This window comes from Vanderwaltozyma polyspora, genomic scaffold (assembly GCF_000150035.1).
Source record: "Vanderwaltozyma polyspora DSM 70294 KpolScaffold1041 genomic scaffold, whole genome shotgun sequence".
Taxonomy (NCBI): domain Eukaryota; kingdom Fungi; phylum Ascomycota; class Saccharomycetes; order Saccharomycetales; family Saccharomycetaceae; genus Vanderwaltozyma; species Vanderwaltozyma polyspora.
The window spans coordinates 55,614-82,813 of NW_001834659.1; the positions used below are offsets into that span (position 1 = coordinate 55,614).

General features: G+C 33.4%; 13 protein-coding genes across 13 annotated transcripts; 8 read left to right on the forward strand and 5 right to left on the reverse strand.

Moving 5' to 3' along the window:
* Positions 1-405: 405 nt before the first annotated feature.
* Positions 406-1,953, reverse strand: RRB1 (ribosome biosynthesis protein RRB1; the record flags this gene model as incomplete). The annotated part of the gene is made up of 1 exon (XM_001644770.1): positions 406-1,953. One exon carries the CDS (start codon positions 1,951-1,953, stop codon positions 406-408), a length of 1,548 nt encoding a protein of 515 aa, XP_001644820.1.
* A 449-nt stretch (positions 1,954-2,402) lies between these two features.
* Positions 2,403-3,038, reverse strand: JLP2 (Jlp2p; the record flags this gene model as incomplete). The annotated part of the gene is made up of 1 exon (XM_001644771.1): positions 2,403-3,038. One exon carries the CDS (start codon positions 3,036-3,038, stop codon positions 2,403-2,405), a length of 636 nt encoding a protein of 211 aa, XP_001644821.1.
* Positions 3,039-3,514: 476 nt separating this feature from the next.
* REC114 (Rec114p) lies at positions 3,515-4,879 on the forward strand (the record flags this gene model as incomplete). The annotated part of the gene is made up of 1 exon (XM_001644772.1): positions 3,515-4,879. The coding sequence occupies one exon, from the start codon at positions 3,515-3,517 to the stop codon at positions 4,877-4,879; it is 1,365 nt and encodes a 454-aa protein (XP_001644822.1).
* A 104-nt stretch (positions 4,880-4,983) lies between these two features.
* Positions 4,984-5,751, reverse strand: Kpol_1041p23 (uncharacterized protein; the record flags this gene model as incomplete). The annotated part of the gene is made up of 1 exon (XM_001644773.1): positions 4,984-5,751. The coding sequence occupies one exon, from the start codon at positions 5,749-5,751 to the stop codon at positions 4,984-4,986; it is 768 nt and encodes a 255-aa protein (XP_001644823.1).
* A 1,683-nt stretch (positions 5,752-7,434) lies between these two features.
* Positions 7,435-8,142, forward strand: ERG29 (Erg29p; the record flags this gene model as incomplete). Its single annotated transcript, XM_001644774.1, has 1 exon — positions 7,435-8,142. The coding sequence occupies one exon, from the start codon at positions 7,435-7,437 to the stop codon at positions 8,140-8,142; it is 708 nt and encodes a 235-aa protein (XP_001644824.1).
* A 148-nt stretch (positions 8,143-8,290) lies between these two features.
* GID8 (glucose-induced degradation complex subunit GID8) lies at positions 8,291-9,508 on the reverse strand (the record flags this gene model as incomplete). Its single annotated transcript, XM_001644775.1, has 1 exon — positions 8,291-9,508. One exon carries the CDS (start codon positions 9,506-9,508, stop codon positions 8,291-8,293), a length of 1,218 nt encoding a protein of 405 aa, XP_001644825.1.
* Positions 9,509-12,460: 2,952 nt separating this feature from the next.
* On the forward strand, positions 12,461-13,864 carry GAT2 (Gat2p; the record flags this gene model as incomplete). The annotated part of the gene is made up of 1 exon (XM_001644776.1): positions 12,461-13,864. One exon carries the CDS (start codon positions 12,461-12,463, stop codon positions 13,862-13,864), a length of 1,404 nt encoding a protein of 467 aa, XP_001644826.1.
* A 527-nt stretch (positions 13,865-14,391) lies between these two features.
* Positions 14,392-15,039, forward strand: CIN4 (Arf family GTPase CIN4; the record flags this gene model as incomplete). Its single annotated transcript, XM_001644777.1, has 1 exon — positions 14,392-15,039. One exon carries the CDS (start codon positions 14,392-14,394, stop codon positions 15,037-15,039), a length of 648 nt encoding a protein of 215 aa, XP_001644827.1.
* Positions 15,040-15,710: 671 nt separating this feature from the next.
* Positions 15,711-16,808, forward strand: MDH3 (malate dehydrogenase MDH3; the record flags this gene model as incomplete). The annotated part of the gene is made up of 1 exon (XM_001644778.1): positions 15,711-16,808. One exon carries the CDS (start codon positions 15,711-15,713, stop codon positions 16,806-16,808), a length of 1,098 nt encoding a protein of 365 aa, XP_001644828.1.
* A 1,303-nt stretch (positions 16,809-18,111) lies between these two features.
* RIM11 (serine/threonine protein kinase RIM11) lies at positions 18,112-19,263 on the forward strand (the record flags this gene model as incomplete). The annotated part of the gene is made up of 1 exon (XM_001644779.1): positions 18,112-19,263. The coding sequence occupies one exon, from the start codon at positions 18,112-18,114 to the stop codon at positions 19,261-19,263; it is 1,152 nt and encodes a 383-aa protein (XP_001644829.1).
* Positions 19,264-20,500: 1,237 nt separating this feature from the next.
* On the forward strand, positions 20,501-21,940 carry SIP5 (Sip5p; the record flags this gene model as incomplete). The annotated part of the gene is made up of 1 exon (XM_001644780.1): positions 20,501-21,940. One exon carries the CDS (start codon positions 20,501-20,503, stop codon positions 21,938-21,940), a length of 1,440 nt encoding a protein of 479 aa, XP_001644830.1.
* Positions 21,941-22,762: 822 nt separating this feature from the next.
* On the reverse strand, positions 22,763-23,791 carry RPL13B (60S ribosomal protein eL13; the record flags this gene model as incomplete). The annotated part of the gene is made up of 2 exons (XM_001644781.1): positions 22,763-23,358; positions 23,788-23,791. The coding sequence occupies 2 exons, from the start codon at positions 23,789-23,791 to the stop codon at positions 22,763-22,765; spliced, it is 600 nt and encodes a 199-aa protein (XP_001644831.1).
* Positions 23,792-25,762: 1,971 nt separating this feature from the next.
* Positions 25,763-26,756, forward strand: RPS16A (40S ribosomal protein uS9; the record flags this gene model as incomplete). The annotated part of the gene is made up of 2 exons (XM_001644782.1): positions 25,763-25,786; positions 26,349-26,756. 2 exons carry the CDS (start codon positions 25,763-25,765, stop codon positions 26,754-26,756), a joined length of 432 nt encoding a protein of 143 aa, XP_001644832.1.
* Positions 26,757-27,200: the final 444 nt, after the last annotated feature.

Consider the following 27,200-nt stretch of genomic DNA (forward strand, 5'->3'; position numbering starts at 1 on the left):
ACAAATATCTAGTACAATAATCAAACGAATCAATTGATAAATTGTTGTGATGATCATAAAAACTATTCCATCTATTCATCTATTCATCTTAAACCTTTATTTTAAATCAAATTTCGAAATTATTACCTTTAAATATTTTACCTTGATTGTTACAGAATAATCTCGTACAAGGGTGATGAAAAATTACACATAATAATAATAGTTAGCATAATACAATGAAGTGGAAGATATGTGACCTTTGAATGGAAGAGGTAAAGGTAAGATTTGATATGATTAAAAATATATATAATAATGCATTTATAAAGGTACTATACAATATCGAATCTGTGAATGATGAAAAAAGTGTCAAGGGGTTTCCTTTTTTATATATTTTATATTATTTTAGTTGAACAAATATTTTGTAATTTAAACACTGATAGTTTTCCAGATGTTTAGACCATCGGTACCTGTACTGACTAGACAACCAGGGATTTGTTTATGCCATTTAACGTCTTTGACTTCTTTTTGCCAATGGACAAACAATAATTGTGGAGGAATTTGTGCCAATTCTTTAGTTTCAGCAGTTTGTTGCTTAATTTCTTCATCATCTGCTTCGACAGATAAATCCCAAAGTGTTACTGTATTATCTTCAGAGGCAACTGCTACAATAGATTCATCAGTAGGATGGAAACTTATCGATGTAATAGCACCTTTATGGAAGTCATATTGTGCTACTGGTTGAGCATTTTCATTAGATGGTGAGAATTGTCTTAAATCCCAAACACCCCAAGTCCCATTATCATCACCACTTGCTAACAAGTATCCCATCTTTTCATTCCAACTAATAACGTTAACATCTGTATTGGATGCCTTTGTAGAAATAGCAGGCTTGTGCTTTTTAGATCTAGTATCCCAGACCCTAATATAACCGTCACAACCAGCAGTTGCAAAAACGGTAGCTTCAGTACGAGACCATTGGATATCCTCGATGGATTTGTTGTTGGAGACCGTGAATGGTTGTTTGTCAGTAACCCATTTTGAAGTATGTCTTTGGGTGAAATAAACTTGGCCGGAACAATCACCAGTTAATAGAGCACCAGATCTAATCAATGGAGACCAGTCTAGAGCATAACCTTCAACATTACCATGATTCCTTATGGTGTGGATTGGTCTTTTAGCAGTTTTTGGAATTTGGTAACCTGGGGTATCAAAAGCCCTTGATTGAGGAGCAATATCAAAGATATAAACTTCACCATTTTCACTCATGGTAGCGGTTAGAACCTCTTGACCAGATGAAGCAAATGGAGAAACACGCAATCTATTTGTAGTGTCTTTCAATGGAACGTTTTCATCTTCCAAAATTGGGTCGGATTCATTGTCACTATTATCCTCATCTTCTTCCTCTTCTTCATTTTCCTTAACTAAAGTCTTTGATAACTGAGATAATTTTAAAACCATCAATTCGTTATCTTTTTTCTTGGCAGCTTGTGTAGCTGTAGTCATTAAAATAGATTGTGGATAATTTCTACGTTCCGAACCGTAGGTATCAGGAATAATATCCAAAGTCATACAAGGCCAAGGTAAATTAACATTGTGCAACATTTCGTAAACGGTAGGGTCAGCTTCTAAGACCTCATCAGGACCCAACGGGCGTGAAATATTAGGCAAATATAATTGAGGACCGGTACTTTGTTGCTGATCTTGATCGTTTTCTTTATTTAATGCAGCTTCAGCTTGTTTTTGCTTTTTTTCAAAGTATTCTTTGGCATCTAAATTTTCATCATCTTCATCCATTTCATCATCAATTTCTATAATTTCACCATCAGTCTCATAGTCATCACTAAACTGACCATCATCTTCAACATCCATATTAACGTCTCCATTGTTTTTTACGTTAGATGGGCCGTTGCTATCACCCAATCTAGCAGATACAACTCTATCTTCACCAATTTCTTCAACTGTTCTCTTTGACATCTTTTGCTATCCTAAAACTACTCTCTTCGAATATCTTGAAGCTTCAATGTCTCTAACAAAGATAGAACCAATAGTATTCAATATCACAGATATATGAAGTATAAAATCAATATCAAATCTATTAATCAATCTGTTTTATGTTGTCATCATCATAACATTGTCTTAGCTCATCGCTGATTTTTTTTAAAAAAAATTTTTCAGTAGTTAATTTTTGGAAAGTTTGATCGATGTATGGCTTTTGGTACGGAGGTTTGTGAGAAACCTTGAATTTCTTTCTTCAGTAGCAGCTGATGAAAGATGGGAAGGGAAACTGCATGAGATTGAAAAAGTGTACCAATAGCTTGATTTGTAGTAACAGATCGATAGATTGATTAATTAATTTATTGATGGTTCGAATAATTATAAAGGGAAAGGGGACAAGGCCTTATGGCTATTGCCATTTCTCTCTATCACGAACCTTCAATACCATCATCATCCAGGATATCCTTATCTTCTAGATCATTTTTAGGTTTCTTCTTGGAATTCTTTTTGGCAATTTTTCTTTGTTTCTCCTCTTCAATCAATCTTTCTTTGTTCGATTCAATGTATTTTAAGAAATAATCACTATCTTTTGATTTTTTGGCATCATGTAAGATTTTCTCGACGTCATCATGCAGTTCGACTCTTGTCTTTTGCAACCTGTTAAGAACCTTATTGTCTCTTGCATAACATTCCACCCTCTTACAAGCCCTTGTAGATTTGAATGAAACCTCACCAGGCTTCATAAACTTGTTCTTTCTCAAATTGTGCCATGGCGTAGTGATAATAGCACATTGAGGTAACTTGTTACCTTGAATGGATTCCGATTTACACAATTGTAAACAGTCATTGACGACCTCTGTAGGAACATCTTCCAATGTTTTTTCAGAAGGTTGCAGTTTTAAATAAATATGTCCACTTGAATATTTGTCAGCATGAAACCAAAAATGATTCAATTCACGGTACCCATACTTAATTAACATATCGTTCTCAAATTTATCTTTACCTGTGACAATCTGATATGGAACAGAGTATTGGCTTGGTTGTGAACAATAAAAATAGACCATTTTTTCACAACTACCTCTTTTTTCTTTATCGAGTATTATATATATTATCTAAACCAATCTCAACGAATACACCTCACTACACTTCACACAATTCCTTGGTATTTATACCTGCAATCAATTGCATCTGTTATAGCAATATTGAACAAGCATCTTTCCACCTTATTACATGAATGTGCTTCTTATATAACAAACCAAAGCTCATCGAGATTTCGATTTCGAATTGATGATTTTTCCAAATTAAGAAAAGCGCGGGTTTATAAGAAGCTCTGAAAAAGCTCATCCGAAATTTTTGATGTCAAATATTTAACATACCAGAATACATTGGCGGCTAAATAAATTTATCAATTAATAGATTAATAGATTAACAAAGGGATATTATTGTCTATACAAGTGGCCAAATCTGGTATTTTATTGCAAGTGAAGACTAATTAAGCTTTATATTTTAATTTGGGTTTAGTGGGTTATCTTTTTTTTTTATGATGTTTTCTACAAAGATTAAGGTATATTCAAAATATATGGAGACAATATTAGCACCTAATGGTTTCCAGGGGCCTACCAGTGGTTTGGATATCAATAAATGGAAGCATTACCCTGGTAATGATAATGTAGCTTTTAGTTTGTTTGCTAAGGACAACTGCATCGTTGTTAAGCTCGTTTTGCAACATTCTTTTACCCTTGAAGAAATCTCTTTCCCAATCAATGATAGTACAAATACTATCCAATTCACTGAGATGGCTCCTGCACTCTCTGTAAAGTATCTTGGATTCCAAAATGAAAATAGGGTGATGAATAGGTTCCAGGTTGTGTTCAATACTGTTGAAGATTTTGAAAGGGTTTCATCCATTTTAAAATATCTTAAATGTGCAATTAAAATTGCAAAGACAACAGGGCAATACAAACCTATCGAAAGGCCTATTCAACAAATAATAAGCTCTAATTTAAACAATGAAGTTAGTTTAAACCAGGGGAGAACGGCTTGGGATAACAATGATACTCAATCAAATTTAAATCTATATAACAATAATGTCATGGGAAATAATTTAGATTTCCATTCAGAGAAAAGAAGAGACACAATTGGCATAATTGAAACACAATTACAAGACAGCCAGTATTTCAGTGAATATAGTGGAGAAAATATTGGAAATTATTTTGATAAAATGAATGTTAATTTGAATAATTCACCGGGTTCAATTAAGGCCTTTGCAACCAATAACACTACTATTGACAAGAAAAATCTACTAGCTAAATATAGTGGAGCTGAAATAGATTACAGTTTGAACAATGCCACCACTGGTATTTATAGAAAGAAACCATTATTACAAGAGAACAATAGTCCTTCCCAAGAAAACAATATGACACTGGCACATGCAAAATCCCAGACAGCAAAGTCAGCCAGCAATATAGAAATAGATAATTCCCAAGTTTCAAATAAATTAGATAGGGATATCTTATTGGAAGGTTCAAATAAAGCAATGCTTAATAGTACTTATAATTTTAAAATATCAGAAGATAGAGGTATCACAAAAGATTATAACAAGACTACAAGTGCTAATGAAAAAAATGTTGTCAAAAATTGCCCTGACAATGAGTCTGGAAACTCAGATAATATACTTCAAAATAATCTAGATAAGGAAAATATTCAAAAGGGGATAGATGAAATCGATTCTAGTTATTTGGATAATAGCAAAACATCTACAAACTTACCGATTGAACAGAAGGGAGCAGCACTAAGAGACATACGTATTTCAAAGGTTTTGATTAAGAGAAAGCTTGGCGATGAGAAGTTCAATAGATGGGTACGTAAAGATATTTTTTTTGAAATTACAGTGTATTTTTACTAACATTTATTATATTAATTTATATTGATATGGAAAATAATTAAAATAGGTTGATAAAGTTGAACGTGTTTTGAAGGAATTAACTAATGAAGATAACTAATCTTCATTTATAATAACAATGCACCAAAAGCTCCAAAGACTAATGGAAATACGAAATGCATTTGGTTAGCACCGTTATGAGAAGTATAAACCGATTGGGAGCTACTGGTTGAGGAATTCTTAGAGATAGATGCTGAAGATGATTGTATATTAGATGTCATATATGATGTCTCAATTGTAGATTTTGAAGAAATGGTAGTACTCGAAGAATTATGCTTAGAAGATCCAAGAGCAGAAGAAATAGAATGGTCAGATTCAAATATAGTTGAAGTTGGGTAGTATAACGAGCTACTTGGAGAAGATTCTGATGTCGTGGTGCTTGATTGGGTATTTGTCAAAGAATCTACAGTAGCAGCAGTCAAAAAAAGTTCTGGCAAATAAAAGGTTGTTACTGAACCTTCACTCAGTAATGTCGAATACCAAGGGAATTTGGTAATAAATGTATTGAATTCTGTAAACGGAAAAGTGGCTGCTATGTCAGATTGCAAATTCAGATCTTCTGGCTCAGTGGCAAGATGATAATAGTAATTGGCAAGGCCTTGAGGCAATTGCATATCGTTATCCTGCATATATGATGTGTAATCCGCCATTCTTGTATTGAAATCATTAATAAATGCATATACAAATCCTACATCTTCAGCAGCAGCTTGGCTTCTAATAGACAAATCGGTCACTGTGTTCGCCTTTGCCTTAACAATGGCATTCATTGTGACATCGCTACTCAATGCAACTGGTAAAATACTGGCAAGTATAGGAATGGAATTAATTAACTTCATTTTGATATTGAAAATAGTGGGCTTATTATGCTTGAAACTGTTGCTTTTTATGTCATCTATTTGATGATAGATAAATAAATTACAATTGGCAATCGATAATATTTTAATTTCCAAAGATCTTATGGCTCCCTTTTATATAATATTTGTTTTGCTGTTTTAGAGAAAGGAAGACATTTCCATCGAGATAAACTAATTACATTAATATTGGATTAATTTGAGGTACATCTATATTGCCATCATGGCGGCTTATTCATATAAATGATCTAGTTATATTTCCTATTTGGGTTTTCAATAGGAAGAAAGCTCGGTCGTAATTGAAATATTGGCATTCAGAAACCGTCGTAGAAGCAACAGTTGAAACAAAAAATATCAAGTATATTACTTTCCTTCAAATGGTAAAACCTCATAAGAATAAGTATTCATCCAATTCAAAATAATATGGTTGTTAATATAAATCAATATGCTTAGTGTTATAATGATGTTGTTCTATTTTTATGGGGAGGGGAGGTTAATTAAAATTTGTGTAAAACACCAAATTAGGAAATAATTTTGGAACATTGTCTATCAGGTTTCAAATCATCAAAGCAATAAAAAATAAGGTTTTAAGATAGTTAATTGGTATACCCAAATAGGTATGGTAACTACAAAGTAGAACTTCAGAAATAATATAGGTCTCCCATTTTAAAGAAATTGAAAAATATGATCTTAAACAAAAAAGGAAAAAAATAATTAATTATAACCTTCAAGATTATAGATATCAATTGCATGTACGATTACCATTTTAATTATACTCAACTACTAAATCATCTGAATTTTGTATATACGGTTAACGTGTTAAATATATCTCAATTCAATATTACTAGATTATGGTTTACGAATTCACTTTCAATGTTCATTAGGTCATTCTATTATCGATAACCTTCTAATTACTTAGGGTCTTGATCCAATTGAAATATAATCTCGTATATGGATCTACTATTTTCAAGCATTATCAACAGTATGCTACTAATAATAATAAAGACGTGAAATATGCCAATATACATCTAATTAATATAATTAAAATAGGTTAGTTAAAAAGTTGAATGATATTGGACTTCAAAAACAAATATCATCATAGAATCAATACGTTCGATACGATTAGATAATAGGAATCATTATTTCTTATCGTTACTGTGTCACTTCTAAATTAAGAGTCGATGGATACAAATACAACAATGTACGGTAATCTTTCAGGTTTTCATTCATTCACTAATAAGTAAGTTTTTCTACTTAGATTCCTTGTCCCGTGATATTTTCTGAGTCTCGAAAAAAAAAATTAATTAAGAATGAATTGGCTTTGAATTCGAAGCTTTACTCAAGACAATTGATTAATGTTAATTCCACTAGGAACAATTGTAGCTGGCCTTTCTGAGTTCCGTTCTTTCAATATTGCTCAAATTAGTAATGTAAAAGTTCTTTTTCGTTTAATATTGAAATTCCTTTGCCTCAGATTTAGGATATTCATCGCATATTGAAGTTAAATATTTTAAATGTTTAAAAGAAATCGAAATATTTAGATCATTACAGTGTGGTGGTCAAATCATTGAGATAGATTTAACAACTTCTTCAAAATTGCTAATATCAACAAACTATTATCAAGGTTACTTTTTAGGATAGGTTACTATATTCCAAAAAGAAATTGCAATGGGTTTTGCTAATACGTATTTTGAATATGAAACTAAGATTATTGCATGGTTGGGTACACTTCCATATGTACATCAATTCATCCATGATCCAATAAGTGGTAGAATAACATTTTTCCTGATCGTTGTTGGTACCATGGCATTCATCAATGAATTGTACATTACCATTGAAATGAGTTTCTTGCAAAAGGAAACATATGAAGAATTAGAGAAAGGTCATATTGATGAGAGTTTAAAATTACACAGGATGATTGTTCAAGATGACTTTCATAGCAAAGAATATATGGATGACAAAAGTGGTATTATCATTGAGGAATTTGAGGAAAGAGAAAAGTTTTTTGCCAAGCCAGTGCATGTTGCTCATGTTTATGTCATATGTGATGTTCTTCAGAATAACGAAAACGTATTGACAAAACCATTCAAGTTCCATTTAGAATTTTCACCAGAAGAATTCGAGAATGAGAAGAGACAAGAATTTGGCTGTAATCTTCGTGTGCTAAGAACCAAACTTTATCATTTATTTAAAGATACGGAGCTATATCATGAATTGAACGAGGGCAATAAGTATGATTTCACAGTTTCTCAAAGCATTAACATTTACAATACTGTTGATGATTTGTTGCCAACTTCCATCGATGATATTCAATTATGTTTCTTAAAGATCCAAACAGGTGATCAAATAAAATGTGAATTTTTACTTGAAAATTAATAAGTTAATATTTGAGATAGATATACTATAATAGATTCACAACAAGCATTTTTTAAGATAAACTTTGAGCATGTTGAATATGTATTTGGGTCATGATATTTACAAAATGATTTTTTTTATTCTACTTAATTAAAATAAAAAAAACATATTATATGCTACTTTCTATACTAGGTACACCAATATAACTCTGATGCAATTCATTTTCACACCAAATCCATAACTTCAGTAACTGTATTAATTTTGCTTCGTATTGTATTTCTGAAATATTGTAATCTCTTGATTTAATATCAGAGTATTGATTTCTGATCAACTCTGACGTCTTGCCCCAATGTTCAGTACTTTCAATTTCTGAATTTAAGTAACTCGAAGGTTTATCAACATTTTTAGATAGCTTTTCAGTTGTGATTTGAAACTTTGAGCTTTCTTTTGACCTTACGCTTAACATTTCGTGATGTTTTGATAATTCACTATTTAGTATCGATGAATCCTTAGAGACTAATAAATCTGGGAATCTTAATAGAGTTTCATCTCTTTTCACAATCGAAGGATGTATATGCTTTAACAATCTTCGATTTACGATATCAGCTAATTTTGATCTCAATGATAAGGAATAATAATCGTTTAAAACTTTTGGGAGTTTCATATTATTCGACTTTGTTTCATTCATTGGAAATAAAAGAAGGGTCATCACGAGTTCTAAATCTTTCATGTATTCTTCATTTGATGAAGCCTTTAAAGCTAATTTATTTTGAGCATATTCAATTAAATCTAGGATGAAATCCTTGTTGTTACTTTCAGTTGAATCTGTTTGGTTATTTTTCAACTTATTATTATGATTTCTTATCATTTCGATTAGATTCAAAAGCAATAGCTTGAAATGAAGGTCATCCTCAGAATTTTTATTCTTTTCGTCTATTGTAATGAAACTTTTAGTAGAATTTGCAACATTCTTGGGCTCCAACACTTCGATACCAAATAATTCATTAATTTTTTCAATTGCCAATGATATTTCACCTAACTTTATCAATTTCTTAATCCTCGAACGTTCTTTAATCTTATATAATTCAGTGAAGTCTTTAATATCTTTATTGTTTTTAATGTAACCTAGCTCTTTTGCCATTCTTATCGAAGATTCTTCATAAGCCATGCAAATAAAATAGTTCAACAAAAGCTTTGGAACAGAAGGTTCACTAAAGGTAGACTTTGTTGAAAGACCATTCTCATAGATGTAATGTGAGTTAATGTTTGAATTGTTCAAGTAATTGTACTTTAACGAACATTTATTAACAATTTCATCCCACTCATCTTTAGTGTAGGATTGCTTATAGTAGTTTCTTGTATCTGAATTTTTTAAAGTAGGTGCCATTTTGCAACCTTTAGCCAATAGAATGATAAAGGAACAGGTCAGTACAATCACTCACACTCTTACTTCCACTTCTACTCCCACTTACCAAAATAAACAACAATCCGGTTTTGGCAATAGAGTAACAACTTGATAATATCGATTAAAATAACTTCGAAATCCTTTAACTTTCTTAAACTTTAAGTACTAAAAAGCTGAAATTTAAGATATAGTTGCCAAAAACAAGCAGAGTTTGTCTATAAACTCACCGAATTTAAGGGTAAAAACAAGATAAAAATAAAGAAAGATCACTATTTCCAATACAAGAGAACCGAACAAAACAGAAATAGTAATGAAATGTTAATTAATAACCCTTCCTTCAACTGAGAGGGGTAGGGCCGATAGAGAGAGAGGGAGATAGTTAAAAAATCTAAATATATACCAAACCTATGGTCTAAAGAACCTACAACGTTACTGACTTGACTTAAAACAAGACAATTCAAGACATTTCCAACACGAAAGAACATGAACTAACTAACCTCTAACATTTTCCCAGAAACAGCAAATTCTATACGATATGATTCTTTGGTATCCATTCAATCTCGAAACCACGACAAACAAGAACTTATCAAGGGGGGGGGGTCTGAATCGAAGAACTAGTTAGGTCAAAAATGTATTGATTACATCTTCTATAAGCAAGGAGCAATCAAATTGCATTCAAATAAAAGGTTTCCCTTAACAGACAACAAGACAATAAACAACAAGACATTTTATTCTCTGTGAATAGTTGTTCGAATTCGAATTGGGGGAACTATAACAAGGACAAGGAATACAGCAATCCCAGCCTCTTCACTAGCTACCTGATTAATGCATAACAGATGATAACAATACAAACTGATCCGTAATCAACTGAATAAAATAGAAGAAAGCAAAGAAATTAAAGCTTAGTTTTTATTTTAAACTTTAAAAGTTGCCTCTGCTACTGCCGTTGCTGCTTTTGTTCTAAATTGAGAACTTGTCGAATCTAATCTAATCTAATCTAATGTGCTAGCTACGTTAGAACCATTTACGTTTCAATAAAGAAGAATATTAACACAACAACAACACTCTAGTTTACGTCTGTCTATCGGTTTCATGAGAATTAATTAGTATGAGCTGTAATTTTAGGAAAAAAAAATAACCAAAACCAATAACATCGACATAATAATAAAGGTCATGTTAGTGTAGGAACATTTTTTTTAATCGGATTATTGTTTTAATAATAGAATTGATAGGTAACTGCAGTTTATTCGATGCAATTTCCTATAAAACAATAGTACGGAAAATGAAATCCATCAAAAATTGTTGAAGAACAACAAGGACAAGAGCAAGAACAAAGAAAGACCAACAAGAAAAAGGAAATTTTTTTTCTTTCACTTTCCTACCTTTTCTTCCAAGTTTCTCTTAAGCTTCTTCGAACGTTATTTTTGAGAACGTCAGAGAGAGAGAAGAAATAAAATTTGATATGTTTTAAGAAAAGTAGACATTCTCTAATGGATGTAGGAGGCAATTCATTTAGATTAGAATTTTAATTGCAAAAATAGCAAAAAAAAATAAATTAATAATAATAATCGAAAAATATTAACGAAGCCTCCCCTCTCCCTCCTCTCTAAGGCCAGAGCAATAATGGGATTTCTAGAGAGTGAAATGATGATGATGATGGTGGTGGTGGTGGTGATGACGATACTCTGTAAGAGTGATTTCAATAGTTTTACGTGAAATCAAGTTCGATGTCAGAGGACAATTAAGCGGGTTGTTTTTAAATTATGTAGGTATGTGGGTGTAATGTGATATGACCCATTGTCAATATCGAATATTAGAAATAATTCCGGTCAAGATAGGTTATGTATGGTTTAATAACAAGGTTCTGGTCGAGTTTTGAGGTTCGACTATTGTTGCTATAATTAAGTATGCATTGGCTTAAGAGATACGCGAATACATACATACAGACAATAGTTATATGTGTATGTTCCGATAATTGTTTCTTGTTTCTTTCTAGCTTCTCCAAAAATACTAGTTCTATGGTTAGCAATGATGTCACACCTGTTAATTCAACGACATTGCTTACAGAGCAATAATTCTTTTTATTATTATTAGCCATAGTACGAATTGGAAATGATAATTATAGTTACCAGTTGCTATCAGCAAAGGAGAAGAGTGTTCTATGATACTGTTTATGTATGGTGGTACTCAATGTTGTGAATACTGAAAAACAGGAAGATACTAAACAGCAATATAGTGTTTGTAATATTAAGGGACGGAATGAATCTCGTAGTAAAGCTGATGCATAATCGATGCTAGGGACAATGTTAATCGCAAAATATCGAATCTTTTTTATATTTTGCAATAAACATATCAGAATTATACATAAATAGAAGTTTTAAATCATTTTCCAAGGAAGTTCTAAAAATTAAATAGAACCTAAAAATTCCTATTTTGCCATTCTAAAATAGGATATTTTTCCTACTATGAACTATTAATATTGGCTATTATCAGATTTATTGTTAGTAGTATAAGTATTTTGTGAGTTACAAGAAATCATATAAATATATAGATATAGATATCTCTGGTTATATTTATATAGATTTATTTTTAGTGTCACTCAATAATCTCGTGAAGGTAATTAGTGGTAAGACATAGATTTGTGGGGTGTGTGAGAAACAAGATAAGAATTAAACAATCCATTTAATAGAGTATTTCAGGGATATAGATAACGATTATTGTTTGGATTATAAAGAGAAGAATCAGAAACAGGCAAAAACACAGGTACAGAGATAGGAAAAAAGAAATTTAAACAACGGTAGCCAGTAAGAATACAATATAAGCAAGATAAAATAATCGTTTGACTAAAGCTAACGACATTTAGATATATTCAAATAAGGACAGTTAAATATTCGAATAATTTAGTTGTGTGTTCAAGGCTAGTTTTATTACAGAATGTCGATATCTCAGATAGCGTCATCAAATTTCAAGACAAACTCCAATGTACAACACTACATGACGACAGAAGGTAGTGGTAACAACAATGATAACGTTAATGGTTCAAACAACCACGGTGTACCAAATACCACAGGTGGTGGTGCCGGTGGAATTGGTGGAGGACAAGGCAAATATCTTATGAGCAATGAAGTTCCAAGAAACTTTGACAGCCGTGGACCAAGTTTAGATAGTGGTAGCACTGAACGTAGCCAACCTGGAGGTAATTACCAATTATGGGTTCCTGGTGGCGGTAAGAACGTACTACCAATAGTAGGACAAAGAAGAAGTTCATTGGACTCGCTGATGAAAGCAGCAGAGACTATTGAAAATAGAGAGATTCGTCAATTTGATCAAGCAAGTGACAAAGAATTGAATGAAATATATATCAATAAGATGGTATCGTTACTTGAGAATAATGATAGTATAGAACGTGAGATTAATAGTTGGCCATTGGTCAGTTTGATCAAGACATGTGCGACACCGTCGTCGGGCAGTGTTAATACGAAATTTTTCAACGACTCAGAGAAAGAATTATTCATTGATAGTATAGATTATGAACAAATCAAGAATTTATACAATTCAGTCAATGAAACGCGTCGAATTGTTGAAGATATAATACAATTAAAGAAAATCAAATCCAAAGCCAACGAATTGTATAGGCTACCAGGAGTTGAACATGTTCTACAAGGGGCCAATGCGACAAAGACAGTATTGCCCTCAATAGGGTCGTTAACACAAATTCATGAATATTCACCACGTACTGCAGCGGTTGCACCAGGCAGTAGCATACTTGGTGTCAATGCAGGTGCGGTAGGAGAGAGTCCACCACCTCCACCACCAGTTCCACCACCATTCATACGTTCCAGTATTACTGGCGGAGGTACTGGCAGTGGTACTGGGAGTGGTAGTGGTAACAACATTTATAAGTTGAATTCAGTTAAAAGAGTTGAAAAACCGTTATTGAGGTCACCATCGTCGTCCAGTAGGAGCAGAAGCAGCACTGGAGGAGCAGCGGCAGAAACTGTTGATAATCGAGTATCTCAAGAGTTACTGCTTGCGGAAAGTATTCGAAAGACAGAAAGCTATCAGATGTCGTGTGTTCATTGTAAAGAACAAGACACACCTGAATGGAGACGAGGTCCGTATGGGAACAGAACGTTATGCAATGCGTGTGGTCTATTCTATCGTAAACTAATTAAGAAATTTGGCAATAAACAAGCGAATTTATTGATGAGGTATCGTCGAGAAATATGTCCACAAGATCGTAGAGTTCCAAGCAATGTCAGTGACATTCCCAACGAAGTGATTGACAAGTTTGATCAAGATGAACAATTAGACGCAGATTACAACACAATTGTTTAGCTGTAACCGAAAGCCAAAATAAAAAAACAACAACAACAACAACACAGGAGAATAGTATCAGTGCTTGTACTAATACTTGTATTATTACTGTATTATTAATATTAATATTATATATAAGTCGATTAAGTTGAGCTTGAAGCAAAAGGTAAGGTAAGGTAAGGTAATATAAGCAAAGCGGACGGGTAGAATTTCAATGTAATGAAAAGGTAACAATTGAAAAAAAAAATGAAATAAAATAAAATAAAAGGCATGGAACCAAAGGAAGGCTCAAGAAATACAGGACAACTTGAGTGATGGGTGGATCTATGTTAATGTAAAAGGATGTTTATTTAATAAAATTGTATATTTTTTTTTTGTATGTAACAATAAGAGGATAGTGACAAAAGAGTATATTTTTATATTTATATTTATATTTATATATATTGTTGTGATTTATTTCTTGAGTAAGAGCCATCTATCGGAGAGTGTGTGGATAGATATAGGTAGAAGCAAAAGATATAGATATAGATATAGTTCTACACGTTACGATGGGGTTGCTTAGTATAATCAGGAAACAACAGATTCGAGATCAAGAGATAAGAGTGTTAGTGCTTGGATTAGATAATGCAGGGAAGTCTACCATAGTTTCCCAGCTGATGAGAGGTGGTGGTAACCCAAACCAAGAGGTAGATATATGTTGTGCCCCGACGATTGGATTTGAGATCAACAGTGTTAAAATAAATGGTAAACTGATCAATATATGGGATGTTGGTGGTCAGGATACGTTGAGACCATATTGGGATAACTACTTCATTGGTGGTGGAGGAGGAGGTCGCCAGATGTTAGTTTGGTGTGTAGACGTATCTGCGGTGGGCCGGGTAAGACTTCGGGAGAGCATCGATGAGCTGAAGAAGCTGGTGGATGCGATCACTAATGACGACAGTGCAGGTGATGAAAACGGTTGCAGGGTGCTTGTCGTAGGCAACAAGGTCGATTTGTGCGAGGACGATCCTGGGGTCGTTGAGCGTGAGTTGGAGCACACATTGTGTACCGAGATTGGCACCAGCTGTGGAGACGGACCAGCCCCAACAGCACCAGCAACAGCAACTGCAACACAACTGGAGATGAAAGTGGTCACTGTGAGTGGTATCACTGGATACGGAATATCCCGACTAGAAGCCGAGATAGCAGGGTAACACATACACATCCCATTTTCCCTTTTCGCTTTCCCCCAGGATACAGTCTACACCTCTACACCACGCCACACCACAGAAACTAGACACCCCACCCGACCGGAGTCATCTTCTTGTGAGTGTCTCGTTCTCGCACTCGTACTCGTTCTGGTTCCGTCTGTCCGTTGTTGGCTGCTCCTCTCCGTGGTGGTCGCCTCCTCTTTGGAGTCTCTCCCAAATGTGGAAGAGTGGTGACTATTCACCATTTCACCATTTCACCATTTCACCAGCACAGCACCTATTGTTTTCTGGCTCATATCCGAATGCTATCCCTCTAATTGGATCAACTCTCAACTGAACCGAACTTAACTTAACTGAACTCAACTTCCGAGCCCATTCCATCCCATCCCATCCCATCCCATTTCTCTCTTTCCTTCCCTATCCCTTATTCAATTCAATTCGATTCAATTCATTTCGATTCGAACAAGAACAAGAACAAGAACTGATTCGAAACATCTCGAAACTATATAAATGATAAGGTTATGGTCAGTTCATTGTCTTACTCTCCAGTTCATGGGACACCTGGTTTCCCAACTTAGGATCTAGTTCTTGTTCTATTTTATTTGCTTCCTGAACTGGTATATCTGTATTGCACCTTCAGTTGTTGAAATTGTGCAATTCAAGTATAGTCCAAAATGGTAAAAGTCTGTGTTTTAGGTGCCTCGGGTGGTATTGGCCAACCATTGTCCCTTCTGTTAAAGTTGAATCCATATGTTTCCGATCTAGCTCTGTATGATATCAGTGATATCACCGCTGGTGTAGCTAAAGATTTGTCTCATATCAACACTAACTCCGATTCCGAAGGTTATAACAAGGATGAAGATTTTAAAAACTTGTTGGAAGGTTCTGAATTGGTCATCGTCACTGCTGGTATTCCAAGAAAACCAGGTATGACAAGAGACGATTTGTTTAAGATCAATGCAAAGATTATTCAAAATTTGACTGTAAAGTATGCTAAATTTGCTCCAGTCCATTGTAAGCTGTTGATCATCTCTAACCCAGTCAACTCTTTGATCCCTGTAGTTATCGAGACTTTGAAGATTAACGGTAGATTGAACCCTTCACAGGTATTCGGTATTACAATGCTGGACATCATAAGATCGCAAACTTTCTTGAACGATTTATTGAACGATAAGAAATTGAGAAGTGGTTCGATCACTTCTAAACAGTTTGACAAGACATTGAATTTGAACAATATCAACGTCATTGGTGGCCATTCTGCGCCAACAATGGTGCCAATATTAACGAACAAGAATTTAATCCATCAACAAGACGAGATCGATGCTCTTTACAAGAAAATCAAGTTTGGTGGTGATGAAATAGTGAAGGCTAAGAACGGTAAAGGTTCAGCCACTTTATCCATGGCATATGCTGGGTATTTCTTTGCCAACGAGATCTTGAAGAAGATCAACTGTAAAGGCGTCAATTTAAACGATTGCACTCCTGTTAATTTGCCAAGTTTTGTATACTTACCAAACTTACCAAATGGTAAATTGTTGCAAGCGTTATTGAATGATTATTCTGGTATTCACGATTTGAATTTAGAATATTTCAGTGTTCCAGTAGTGATAAACCCACACACAGGTAACATCAAGTCGTTAGATATTTCGATATTACAAAATAGGAATGCGTTGAGTGAATCTGAATTGAAGGATATCAAAGCAGCATGTGTCAATTTAGCTAAGGATATCAAGACGGGCGAAGATTTTGTGAAGAAGAACTACAAGTTATGATTTATGACAGGCAATTCATGTCACTTTTTACTATTTTATGTCACTAATGTATATAACTTTATAATTTAGATTAGATTAGATTAGATTAGACTAAATGAAATTAAGTCAAGTATATAATGTACACAAGATGATACTTTCACTAATCCAATCATCCGAACCCAATCCAACTATTTATAACCCGCTAAACTCAATAACTCACCAGCTCTTAATTCATCCATCCATTAGTTCATTATGTGCTAAAAGAAAGAAGGTCCCTCCCTCTCCCCTTCCCCTTCACAGTTTAACGAGAAAACGGCAAATTTCAGAAAAAAAAAAAATTCAGAAAAATTCGTTTGACGAATAAACCAACCAATAAATAAACCCACTGCCCACTACACCTTCACCTTCACATAAGGCTTTGAATTTATTTAGTTTAGTTTAGTTCAAGTTGATATTTGATATTTGTTTTTTTGTTTTTGGTTTGATCTAAAGGTCAGACTTGTATATTTTATATTTTATATTTTATAATTCGTATTTGGTGTGTGGTTTGTATTCCTATTGAATATAACGTTCTCATTTCCTCGTATTATTATTCCCCCCACCACCCCCCTACAACTACTATATATCTAACAGTAACATCCCCCCCTCCCCCTCCTTCCAAAGTTGAAAAATTGTTTTAAAGTTATTACCCAACTCAAGCAAGGCGAATCTATCTCAAAGTTATAAGTTTCATCCAAGTGTGTTCCCGTGTATAACCTTTGTTTCGTTTGCTAAGTTAACTTAAGTTGAGTTCACATTTCACTTCACTTCACTTCATTTCATTTGGCCTTCCAGTTGCCATTTTGTTTTACTATTTTAAAATCTGTATTTTTGAAAATTGTTTAAACTGGAGCCTACTATCTGCCATCCTTTAACAGAAAATAACATACATTTTAACTTATACCTCTCTGTGTTGTGCTGTGCTGTGTTGTGTTGTGTTATTTTTTAGAGTTTTAGAGTTTTTAGTTATCAAAGTTTAGTTAAACTCTTTGTTTGAGCCTTTCCCCGTTCTCAGTTGTGATTTCACTCTCTACTATTTGGAAAGAAGAAAATACAAACACACAACTGTCATTTTGTGGATCTGTGTGTGTGTGTATATCGAAGTTGGATTTTTTTTAAAACAATTGATTAATCACCCATCATACTTTACTATCCCATCCGACTCACGAGAAACTGATAACTCATTTTTTATCATTATTCTGGGTTCCCATATATTCTGATCCCTATCCTAACCCTTTCAACTTTTTATCACTATTTATTACTTATCATTATAACTACTTGTACTATGAATGCATCCCAAGATAACGTGGCTATTGTAAATAAACAGGTCTATACTGGCCATCCTGTTGACTCAAAGGAAGACCTGATCGCCATCTCCTACCCAACTACAGAGGTAATAGGACATGGGTCATTCGGTGTCGTCTTCACAACAACTATAATAGAAACAAATGAATTGGTCGCTATTAAAAAAGTTTTGCAAGATAAAAGATTCAAAAATAGAGAATTGGAAATAATGAAATTATTGAAACATAAAAATATCATAGATTTAAAATACTATTTTTATGAAAAAGATTCTCATAATGAAATTTACTTAAATTTAATCATAGATTATATGCCTCAATCGTTATACCAAAGATTGAGACATTTCGTGCATCGAAGATCACCAATGCCAAGATTCGAAATCAAATGCTACATGTATCAGCTCTTCAAAGCATTGAACTATTTGCATGATAGTGCCAACGTTTGTCATAGAGATATCAAACCACAGAATTTACTAGTCAATCCAGATCTGTTGGAACTGAAACTATGTGATTTCGGTAGTGCAAAACAGTTAAATCCAAGCGAACCAAACGTTTCATATATCTGCTCAAGATATTATAGAGCTCCTGAATTAATCTTTGGTGCAACTAATTATACAAACCAAATTGACATCTGGTCAACTGGTTGTGTAATGGCAGAGTTATTATTAGGTCAACCAATGTTTCCCGGTGAAAGTGGTATCGATCAATTAGTAGAAATTATTAAAATTTTAGGTACTCCTACAAAACAAGAAATTTGTTCGATGAATTCTAATTATATGGAACACAAGTTCCCACAGATTAAACCAATCCCATTGTTTAACGTTTTCAAAAAGGAAGATGAACTAACTGTAAATCTATTATCTGACGTTCTAAAATATGATCCAATGGAAAGATTTAATTCATTACAATGTTTATGTCATAGTTATTTTGATGAATTAAGAGTAATTAGTCAAAATCAAAATTTCGACAACAGTAATAATCAATTAAACTTGGAACAACAGAATGTTGATGTTAATTTAATAATTAAGAATTTGAATTTGCTAGATTTCAATTTAAATGAAGAATTGGGTCATCTAAGTCATGATCAACTAGAAGCTGTAAAAGGAAAATTACTACCAAATATTTATGAAAGTTAATGCTAAAATACAATCCCCCCACTCATCCATTAATGTCTCAAAAAAATCATTCCCATCCCCACAAACACGCACATACTCCATATTAATCCAAATGTTCGAAATCTGTTAATATTACAATTTACCTTTTAATCTTTATTTTTTTTAATCATCATCTTTATATGTTTATTCGAACATCATGAATGTCACGTTATTATATGTCTATTATATCTAAGTTTTTTTTTCTTCTTCTTCTTCTTCTTTCTCTTCTTCTTCTTCTTCTTCTTCTTCTTAATATTATTTCTATTATTTTATTATTGTTGTTATTAAGTTTACTAATACCGGTATTCCTATGGTTTGAATGCTCGATTCCAAGAACTGATCTCAATTGATATTAACTTGTCCCATACATCTGAAATAAACGAGTACGGTCAAGCACGCTACAAAGAAACCGTCAAACAAAGCAATGAGAAAGAAGAACCATCCCAAGAAACAAATACTTCCAAATCAATAACACCAATGGATTGAACATGACTGTCATTGCTAGCTGGTTCGCCAGCAAAAAGGGAATACGACAGAAGAGGAAGAACGACCCTACTCAACCAATCAATGCAAATAATATAAAATATTTCAACCATCTATAATCAAAGTAAATAATCTCTATAGCATATTGAATCTAATTCACAACACTTTAAAAGTATCCTTATCTTTACCATTACCTTGGCCATTACCTTGACCATTACCTTGACCTTTACTGTCATCACCAATAACCGTTACATTACATTACGTAACGTAACGTTGCTGGTGATGTCCAAAGGGAAAAATCGAAATTAAAGATAAAAATTAAAAGGGGCACTTTTAAAGGAAAGGAAAGGAAAGTATCCCCAAGAGACAGACACATTTATAAAAAGGTAACTGAAGTTTTAATTAGTTTTAATCTATTATTTTACTCGTTTTTAGAATTTATTGATGTTGATGTTGAAATAGATTTTTATAAAGATTTAATTATAAATTGTAAACAAGGTTGTTGTTGTTTTTTTGGTTTAATATTACCGTTTGAGTTTGTACCTCTAAGGAATAATCAATCCAGTGTTAGATTTGTATGAATTAGCGCATTCTATACAGGGTTCGAAGTTCTAGGTTAGAAAGATAATTAAAAGTTGGTCGGTAAAAGATTTTTATTGGTTTCAGTTAACTTCTGTTTTTTTTTCTTCGTTTTATTTTAATTTAATTTTAGTCATATTGGGATTTCATTTCAATCATGGGTAATGTTCCTACAAAGTTAGAGGAACCTCAGAATCCTTCTTCTCGTTTGAAAAGTAGTTCTTTTAGTAACTCCGTAAGTGGAAATTCAGATATTACAGATTCTCCAGGCTCTGGTAACGGAAGGTCATCTTCCCAGACTAAACTGAATAATGCTAGATCGAAAAAGAAGAATGCGTCATTAAGCAATGGGCTATTAAAATCAACGACTATAAGTTCAAGGAAAAAGGACCAACTGGACAGAGAACAGTTTAAAGAAGACCATGCAGCTGAGTTGCTTGTAAAATACTACGAAAGTGTGGATGGTGGGTTTTTAGCACCCTTTGGTTGTTACTCGCTGGAAAAATTGAATTATAATCCAAAAATCGTCAAGAAATTAATTATAGAGAGAAAACTAGCTCCTTTTTATACTCCTTTACAAGATTTTAATGATAACTGGACGGATGAGGAATTGATTAAAATTATAGATGGCTTGCCTTTACATGCTTCGTTTAACGAGTCGTTAGAAGAATTCGAAGATATCCCAACTGGTGATTTGAAATCAAAAGATTTCGATTATCTAATTGATTCAAGCAGCCTAAGTAAAAGAGAACAGAAAAAACTACATTCAAAGATTTTTAAAGCAAGACTTCATAAGAAAAGAATCGCTTGGCAGGAAATGGAAAATACATATTTCCTAGAGAAAAAGCTCTCAAACAAAAATATTCTATCAAAATCAAAGGACTCTTCTGAAGATATGAATAATCACATTAGTAACAGCAGCAACGATATTTTAAATAATATCGATATAAGTTTACCAAATGATGATCTAAAGTTATCTCTTTATCAATCTGGTATTGAATGTCCTATTTGTTTCCTGTATTATCCAAAAAATTTAAATTATTCAAAATGTTGTCAACAACCAATCTGCACAGAATGTTTCGTACAGATTAAAAGAGCACTACCGCATTTCCCTCATGATGATAATGAACATAATAATGAAGATGATTCCGAAAAAGACCCACACTTGTTAATATCAGAGCCAGCTAATTGTCCTTACTGCGCTACTCCAAACTTCACAATTAGTTATTCCCCAATAGCTTCGCGAAAGACGGGTATAAATGGCGTCAAACAATTTTATTATAAACCTCCTAAAGCAAATGATGATGCCAATTTATCTAATAATACTGCAAAGCCAGTGTATCTGACGTCAGACACTATTCGCCCGGATTGGGAAGATAAATTGAACAAGGAAAGGTCACGTTTACAAAGAAGAGCCGCTAACGCTACAGCTATCCATGTCAGCAACCAATTGATATCCCCTGGCCGTTCAGAGAACAACGAAATTCCTTCGAATCTTAAGGAATTAGAGAATCAGATGATAGAGCAGGCTATAAAATTGAGTTTACAAGACCGTAAGCAAAATGAAAGTGGGTCAAGGAAGAAATCTAGTAAATAAATTTATTCTTAAGTTATATAGAAAAATAATAAAATTGATACGTCAATAATTGATAGTTTAGAACCAAATCATGTGAACCATGCGAGAAACAGAGAATGACAGAATTCCTTAAATACAATTCTGTCAGCACTATCGCTATTAAATATCGTAGCTTTTAGTTTTGTAGAGGTTAATTTTGAAGCATTATACTTAAAAGTTATAAGTAATATATCATTTTGTTTTATTCTTTTGAATTGGTAATGGTTTTGAGTTTCGATCAGTCTAGTATTGCTTATGAATGAAGATAGAGAATAATGAAGGGGTGTCTTAATAATATAAAACATATTTTATTTATTGACTCTAATTGACATGCTAGAGAGCTTAAATAGTAATTTGATTTAGCCATAAAAGTCTAGTGTAGTGATATATGTTTAATTCTGTTACATGCTTCAACCTTTTGTTTAATCACTATGTTGAAATTTTTATATACGAATATCTATAATGTCAGAATGCAGACGCTAAGATTGATATCTATCTTATAATTTCAATGAAACACTCCCTTGGTGGGCAATATCCCACTCTCAATCCTTGGTAAAAATTCCTGCTAGCATCATCAATAGTAAAAGAAAGATCTGTCTTTAGAGTTTAAATGTTGTTCATATATGGATCAGGGGAGATGTACATACAAGTATCAGATATATATGGAAGACTAAAAAATGATGATTTTATATTTAAAATAACGATGAAAAGATATGATATTAAAAGTAATGGCTTCCCACTAATACAAAATATACGTATAATATATTAAAAAGAAATAATTTATAAAAGTTATTTTTAGTTAACTTATTTCTTCTTTTCAGCTTCAGCTTCAGCCTTTTCTCTGGCTCTCTTTTCTCTGATACCCTTGTATCTCTTTTCAGATCTAGCCAATCTCAAAGTTCTGTAAGCAGAGACACCGTTGTCTTCAACAGCTCTGACTTCGACGTCAGAAGCTGGTTGAGCAATTGGGAAAGTAGCAGCAGCAGACAAGACTTGTTCAGCTTCTGGAGCCTTACCATTTCTTGGGAAAACAATGATCTTAGCTAAGTATTCCTTTAATCTTTGAACGTTAGCATCGAACATTTCTTGGTTTCTGTTTTGACGTCTGTGGTCGACAGCAATACCAATGGTTCTGGCGTAAGCAGCAGTCAAACCAGCGGCCTTAACTTCAGCTAAGGTGAAACCTCTACCAGCTCTAACCTTTCTGTTGTATTTAACAGTTGGAGCTCTGACAACTGGTCTCAATAAGTCCAATGGTCTTGGAGCAATCTTAGCGGCTTTAGCAGCTCTGGCGTTACGTCTAGAGACCTTCTTACCGGCTTGGTCGAAGTGAACTCTGACACGTTCTTGCCAGTGCTTTCTGAAGTGGTTCTTCAAAATTGGTAAGTTCTTGGAGATAGCTGTAAAAATATTATTATGAAAAATAAAAAATAAACGTTAGTAAAAAAGATCAAATACATTGTAATGGACTATAATACAGTACATGATATCTTATATCAATACTGATATAGCATTGACAACAAATGAAGTGAATAATGTCGTTAAACTGGTGATCTGTTAAACCTCTTGTATTGAATTCGAAGTTAAAAACTTTCTATCTGCTTCATCTTGGTACTTTTTTTTAATTAACTATCATCAAAGCTAGTAAATATTAATTAACAAAATCTAACTTCTAATATAGTGAATATTATTGAATTAATCATTGGAAAATGAACTAAAGATACTAATTCGGTACTTTGATTCCAGAGATTCGACCACATCTTTTTGTCATATCATAATTATTACTTCTAAATTGCTGTTATTCTTCTATTATACCATATATAACATACCCATTGTTACTTGATTCCTGGTTTGTTTTCGAAGGTATTAACTATTAAATATTGTAACAAGTACTTGACTTAACCACACTATTTTTATAAATGTTAATTCAAGTATATCTCTAATTCTGAATACCACTTTCGTGAGGATGAGGATGAGGATGAAGGTTGGATATTACTAGTTGATTGGAAGTACGTTACCAATGAGAGTTCACCAGAGCAAGAAGATGAAGCAAAATTCATCAAGATAGAATAGATAATTTGGACAAGCATTGCAAGCAATAATTGAATTCGATATTTTGGTGTAAGAGTACAGTATTAAGATAATATGATCTGAGAGTTACAATAGCATCACTGAGAGTGTATTGACACACTCTGTATCTACTGCCAGTTGGTTACTTTACAATACCACCAGCATCACCAACTGTTACTGTGCTGTGTATTATTCAGTACAGTTTTTGATGGCTCTACAATAACTGAAATTTTCATGAAAAATTTCAAACGGTTACAAAGAAGTTGCGTCTGAGTAGCCCATTCGCAATAAGGTGGGTGGGTGAAATGGACTTCATTTCAGACTAGATAGGAGCTTCTAGACGGAGCACCATAAAAAAAATCTCTGTCTAGAAGGAAAAGATGGGGTCTGTCTAGAAGAGAGAGAGAGAGAGACCGTTCCAACCAAGAAGAAGTTAGTGAACGCAAGTTAGCACGAATTTCATTCGCTTATTAACTTTACCACCATTGCCCCTAAACCTTGTGCTTCTCATGCTCTGCTGTTCCTAAACCGAACCATTTTGGAGTAACCAACAATTATCGTCTGAACGGTTGAAACGCAGAACATAGACGAAACAGAGAAACAATCTAGTTGTGTTTTGTAGTTTTCTTTTGTGAACAGATGTTGCGGATGTACGGATGCACTCCAAAATCGTCACTTCCAACTGCGGTCACGCGTGCATCCGTGCCGGTGCAGTCACGTATAGTATCATCCGTGCACCCTATCACATACAACCCGTGCATCCGAATAGGAATGAAATATAAAATATTTTTTATGTATTTTATTTTGTCAGTTCCCGGCTTTATATGTTTTTCTCTATACATTTTCATAAAAGCGGTCAGAGAGCGGCTCGTGTTTGTCGGACGATTTCTGAGCAAATCTGGTGTCGTCCATATCCTAAACCGAAAAGCCAATTTCAAAACTCCCAAGCGACTCAACTTTTTCCTTCCAGTTGAAACTTTTCAGTGTCTCCCGGTAGAGAGGCCACTTGAATTTTTCAATTGTTCTGCGATGAGCTGTAAAAATTTTTCATTTTGTAAGGACGAAGTTCTACAAGGATTCTCTGCTATCCACTCTTGAATCAATGCCAGAATATGGCATTCAAGCTAGATAGATACAAATCATACGCTAATACACAGAGATATTCTCTAGCATAGCTCTCATTATCATTATCATCACTATGATTAGTATTATGATTATTATGATTAGTATTATTATCACCAATAACCATAACCATAACCTTTCAGTTCAATACTATATCCATCCTAGCTTGCTTCCAAAGTAGCAGTGTTCTCACTAGCCATCATTACCATTACCATTACCATTACCAATAGCTTCTTGAACATTTCGCAAGTAATCGTAGCCTCAGAGAGAGTAACACACAACAATTCAGACAGTGTTAGGTTCTTACCCACAGCTGTAACTTTTGTTGAATTCACAATAGTTTTTTGTTCAATCCACTTTTATTCAATTCAGTTTTAGTCTCTCTCTAACACCAGTGCTGGTTGCCGGTAAGTGGTATTATGATGCTAATACTGATGCTAATGCTAGGTAGAGGGACAGACTAGGTGAGAGCTATCGATAGATGAATTAATGCCTAGTGACCATAAGGTTTAATGTAGATAATGGCCATAATGGTATATATTAATGGTATATTGACAATATAGATATATATATTCTTGTATTAGTTTTAAGAACACCGTAGAATAAGTAAGGATGTCTGCTGTCCCAAGTGTTCAAGTATGTTTAAAATCGAATTTAGTGTAATAGAGGTGATAAATGATTTTTGGATTGATTGTTGATATATATTAAAGACTAGTAAAGGAGAAAATACCAGAGCTCTAAGTCAAGTTGATGTTTTAAACCTGTCGTGATGTGTATATTTAATGAAATAAAGTGTATTGGAGTTGGGATTATATGTCCAAAATTTGGTCTATTTAAAGCCGTAGCCTCCCCATGATAACAATCCAACTCAGTCTTGAAAGCTATTTATTAGCAAAACCTGATGGATTATAGAGATTCTCGTCTGAGATAATGGGAAGTACATGGAATTTCGAATTCGTGGCAATAGTTAAATGATTTTAAGAATAATCGAGATAGCTTTGTGGGATAAGATACACATGACAAGATTTGATTTTGTAGTAACTGTACCATTCACTATACAAAAGAAATAGAATATTATGACCGCCAAGGTCTTGGAATTTTTTATTGGGTCCAAAAACCATGAAACCATCTGTTATTTAAATGTCATGGTGACAAAGATTACTAACAATAATTATTTTACTTCATGATTTTGCTATAGACTTTCGGTAAGAAGAAATCAGCTACTGCTGTTGCCCACGTCAAAGCCGGTAAGGGTTTGATTAAGGTTAACGGTTGTCCAATCACTTTAGTTGAACCAGAAATCTTGAGATTCAAGGTTTACGAACCATTGTTATTAGTTGGTTTGGACAAGTTCACTAACGTTGACATCAGAGTCAGAGTCACCGGTGGTGGTCACGTCTCTCAAGTTTACGCTATCAGACAAGCTATTGCTAAGGGTTTGGTTGCTTACCATCAAAAATACGTTGATGAACAATCCAAGAACGAATTGAAGAAAGCTTTCACCTCTTACGACAGAACCTTGTTGATTGCTGACTCCAGACAACCAGAACCAAAGAAATTCGGTGGTAAAGGTGCTCGTTCCAGATTCCAAAAATCTTACCGTTAAGGAAAGAATCTATATATTGTATTTCAAATTTTTATTTACAAATATTTGGTTTTATCATATATTATCTTTCTGTTTAAAAGGAATAGAAAAAATATAACATTTTATTCATATACACAAATTGTATAATCTAATAAACACGTAAAAAAATAAAACAATTGTTTTTTACTATTATAAATCTGATTTATTCCTTTATTTATGTAGTTGCTATAGTTTGAATCTTGCGTTAAAAAGGCATTTGATGACGGGGAGCGGATATGAAGTCGTCAGATAATAATCGTGCATAATGAAATCATTTTCAAAGATAGTGAAGTCATTCTTATTACGTCGATACTATAACATGTATTACTTTTACAAAACTATTATATAAGAGTATAGATTGATGGTTAATTGCTATTTGGATTGATGAAACTCCTTATAAATGATAATCAACCTGATGCTGATTAT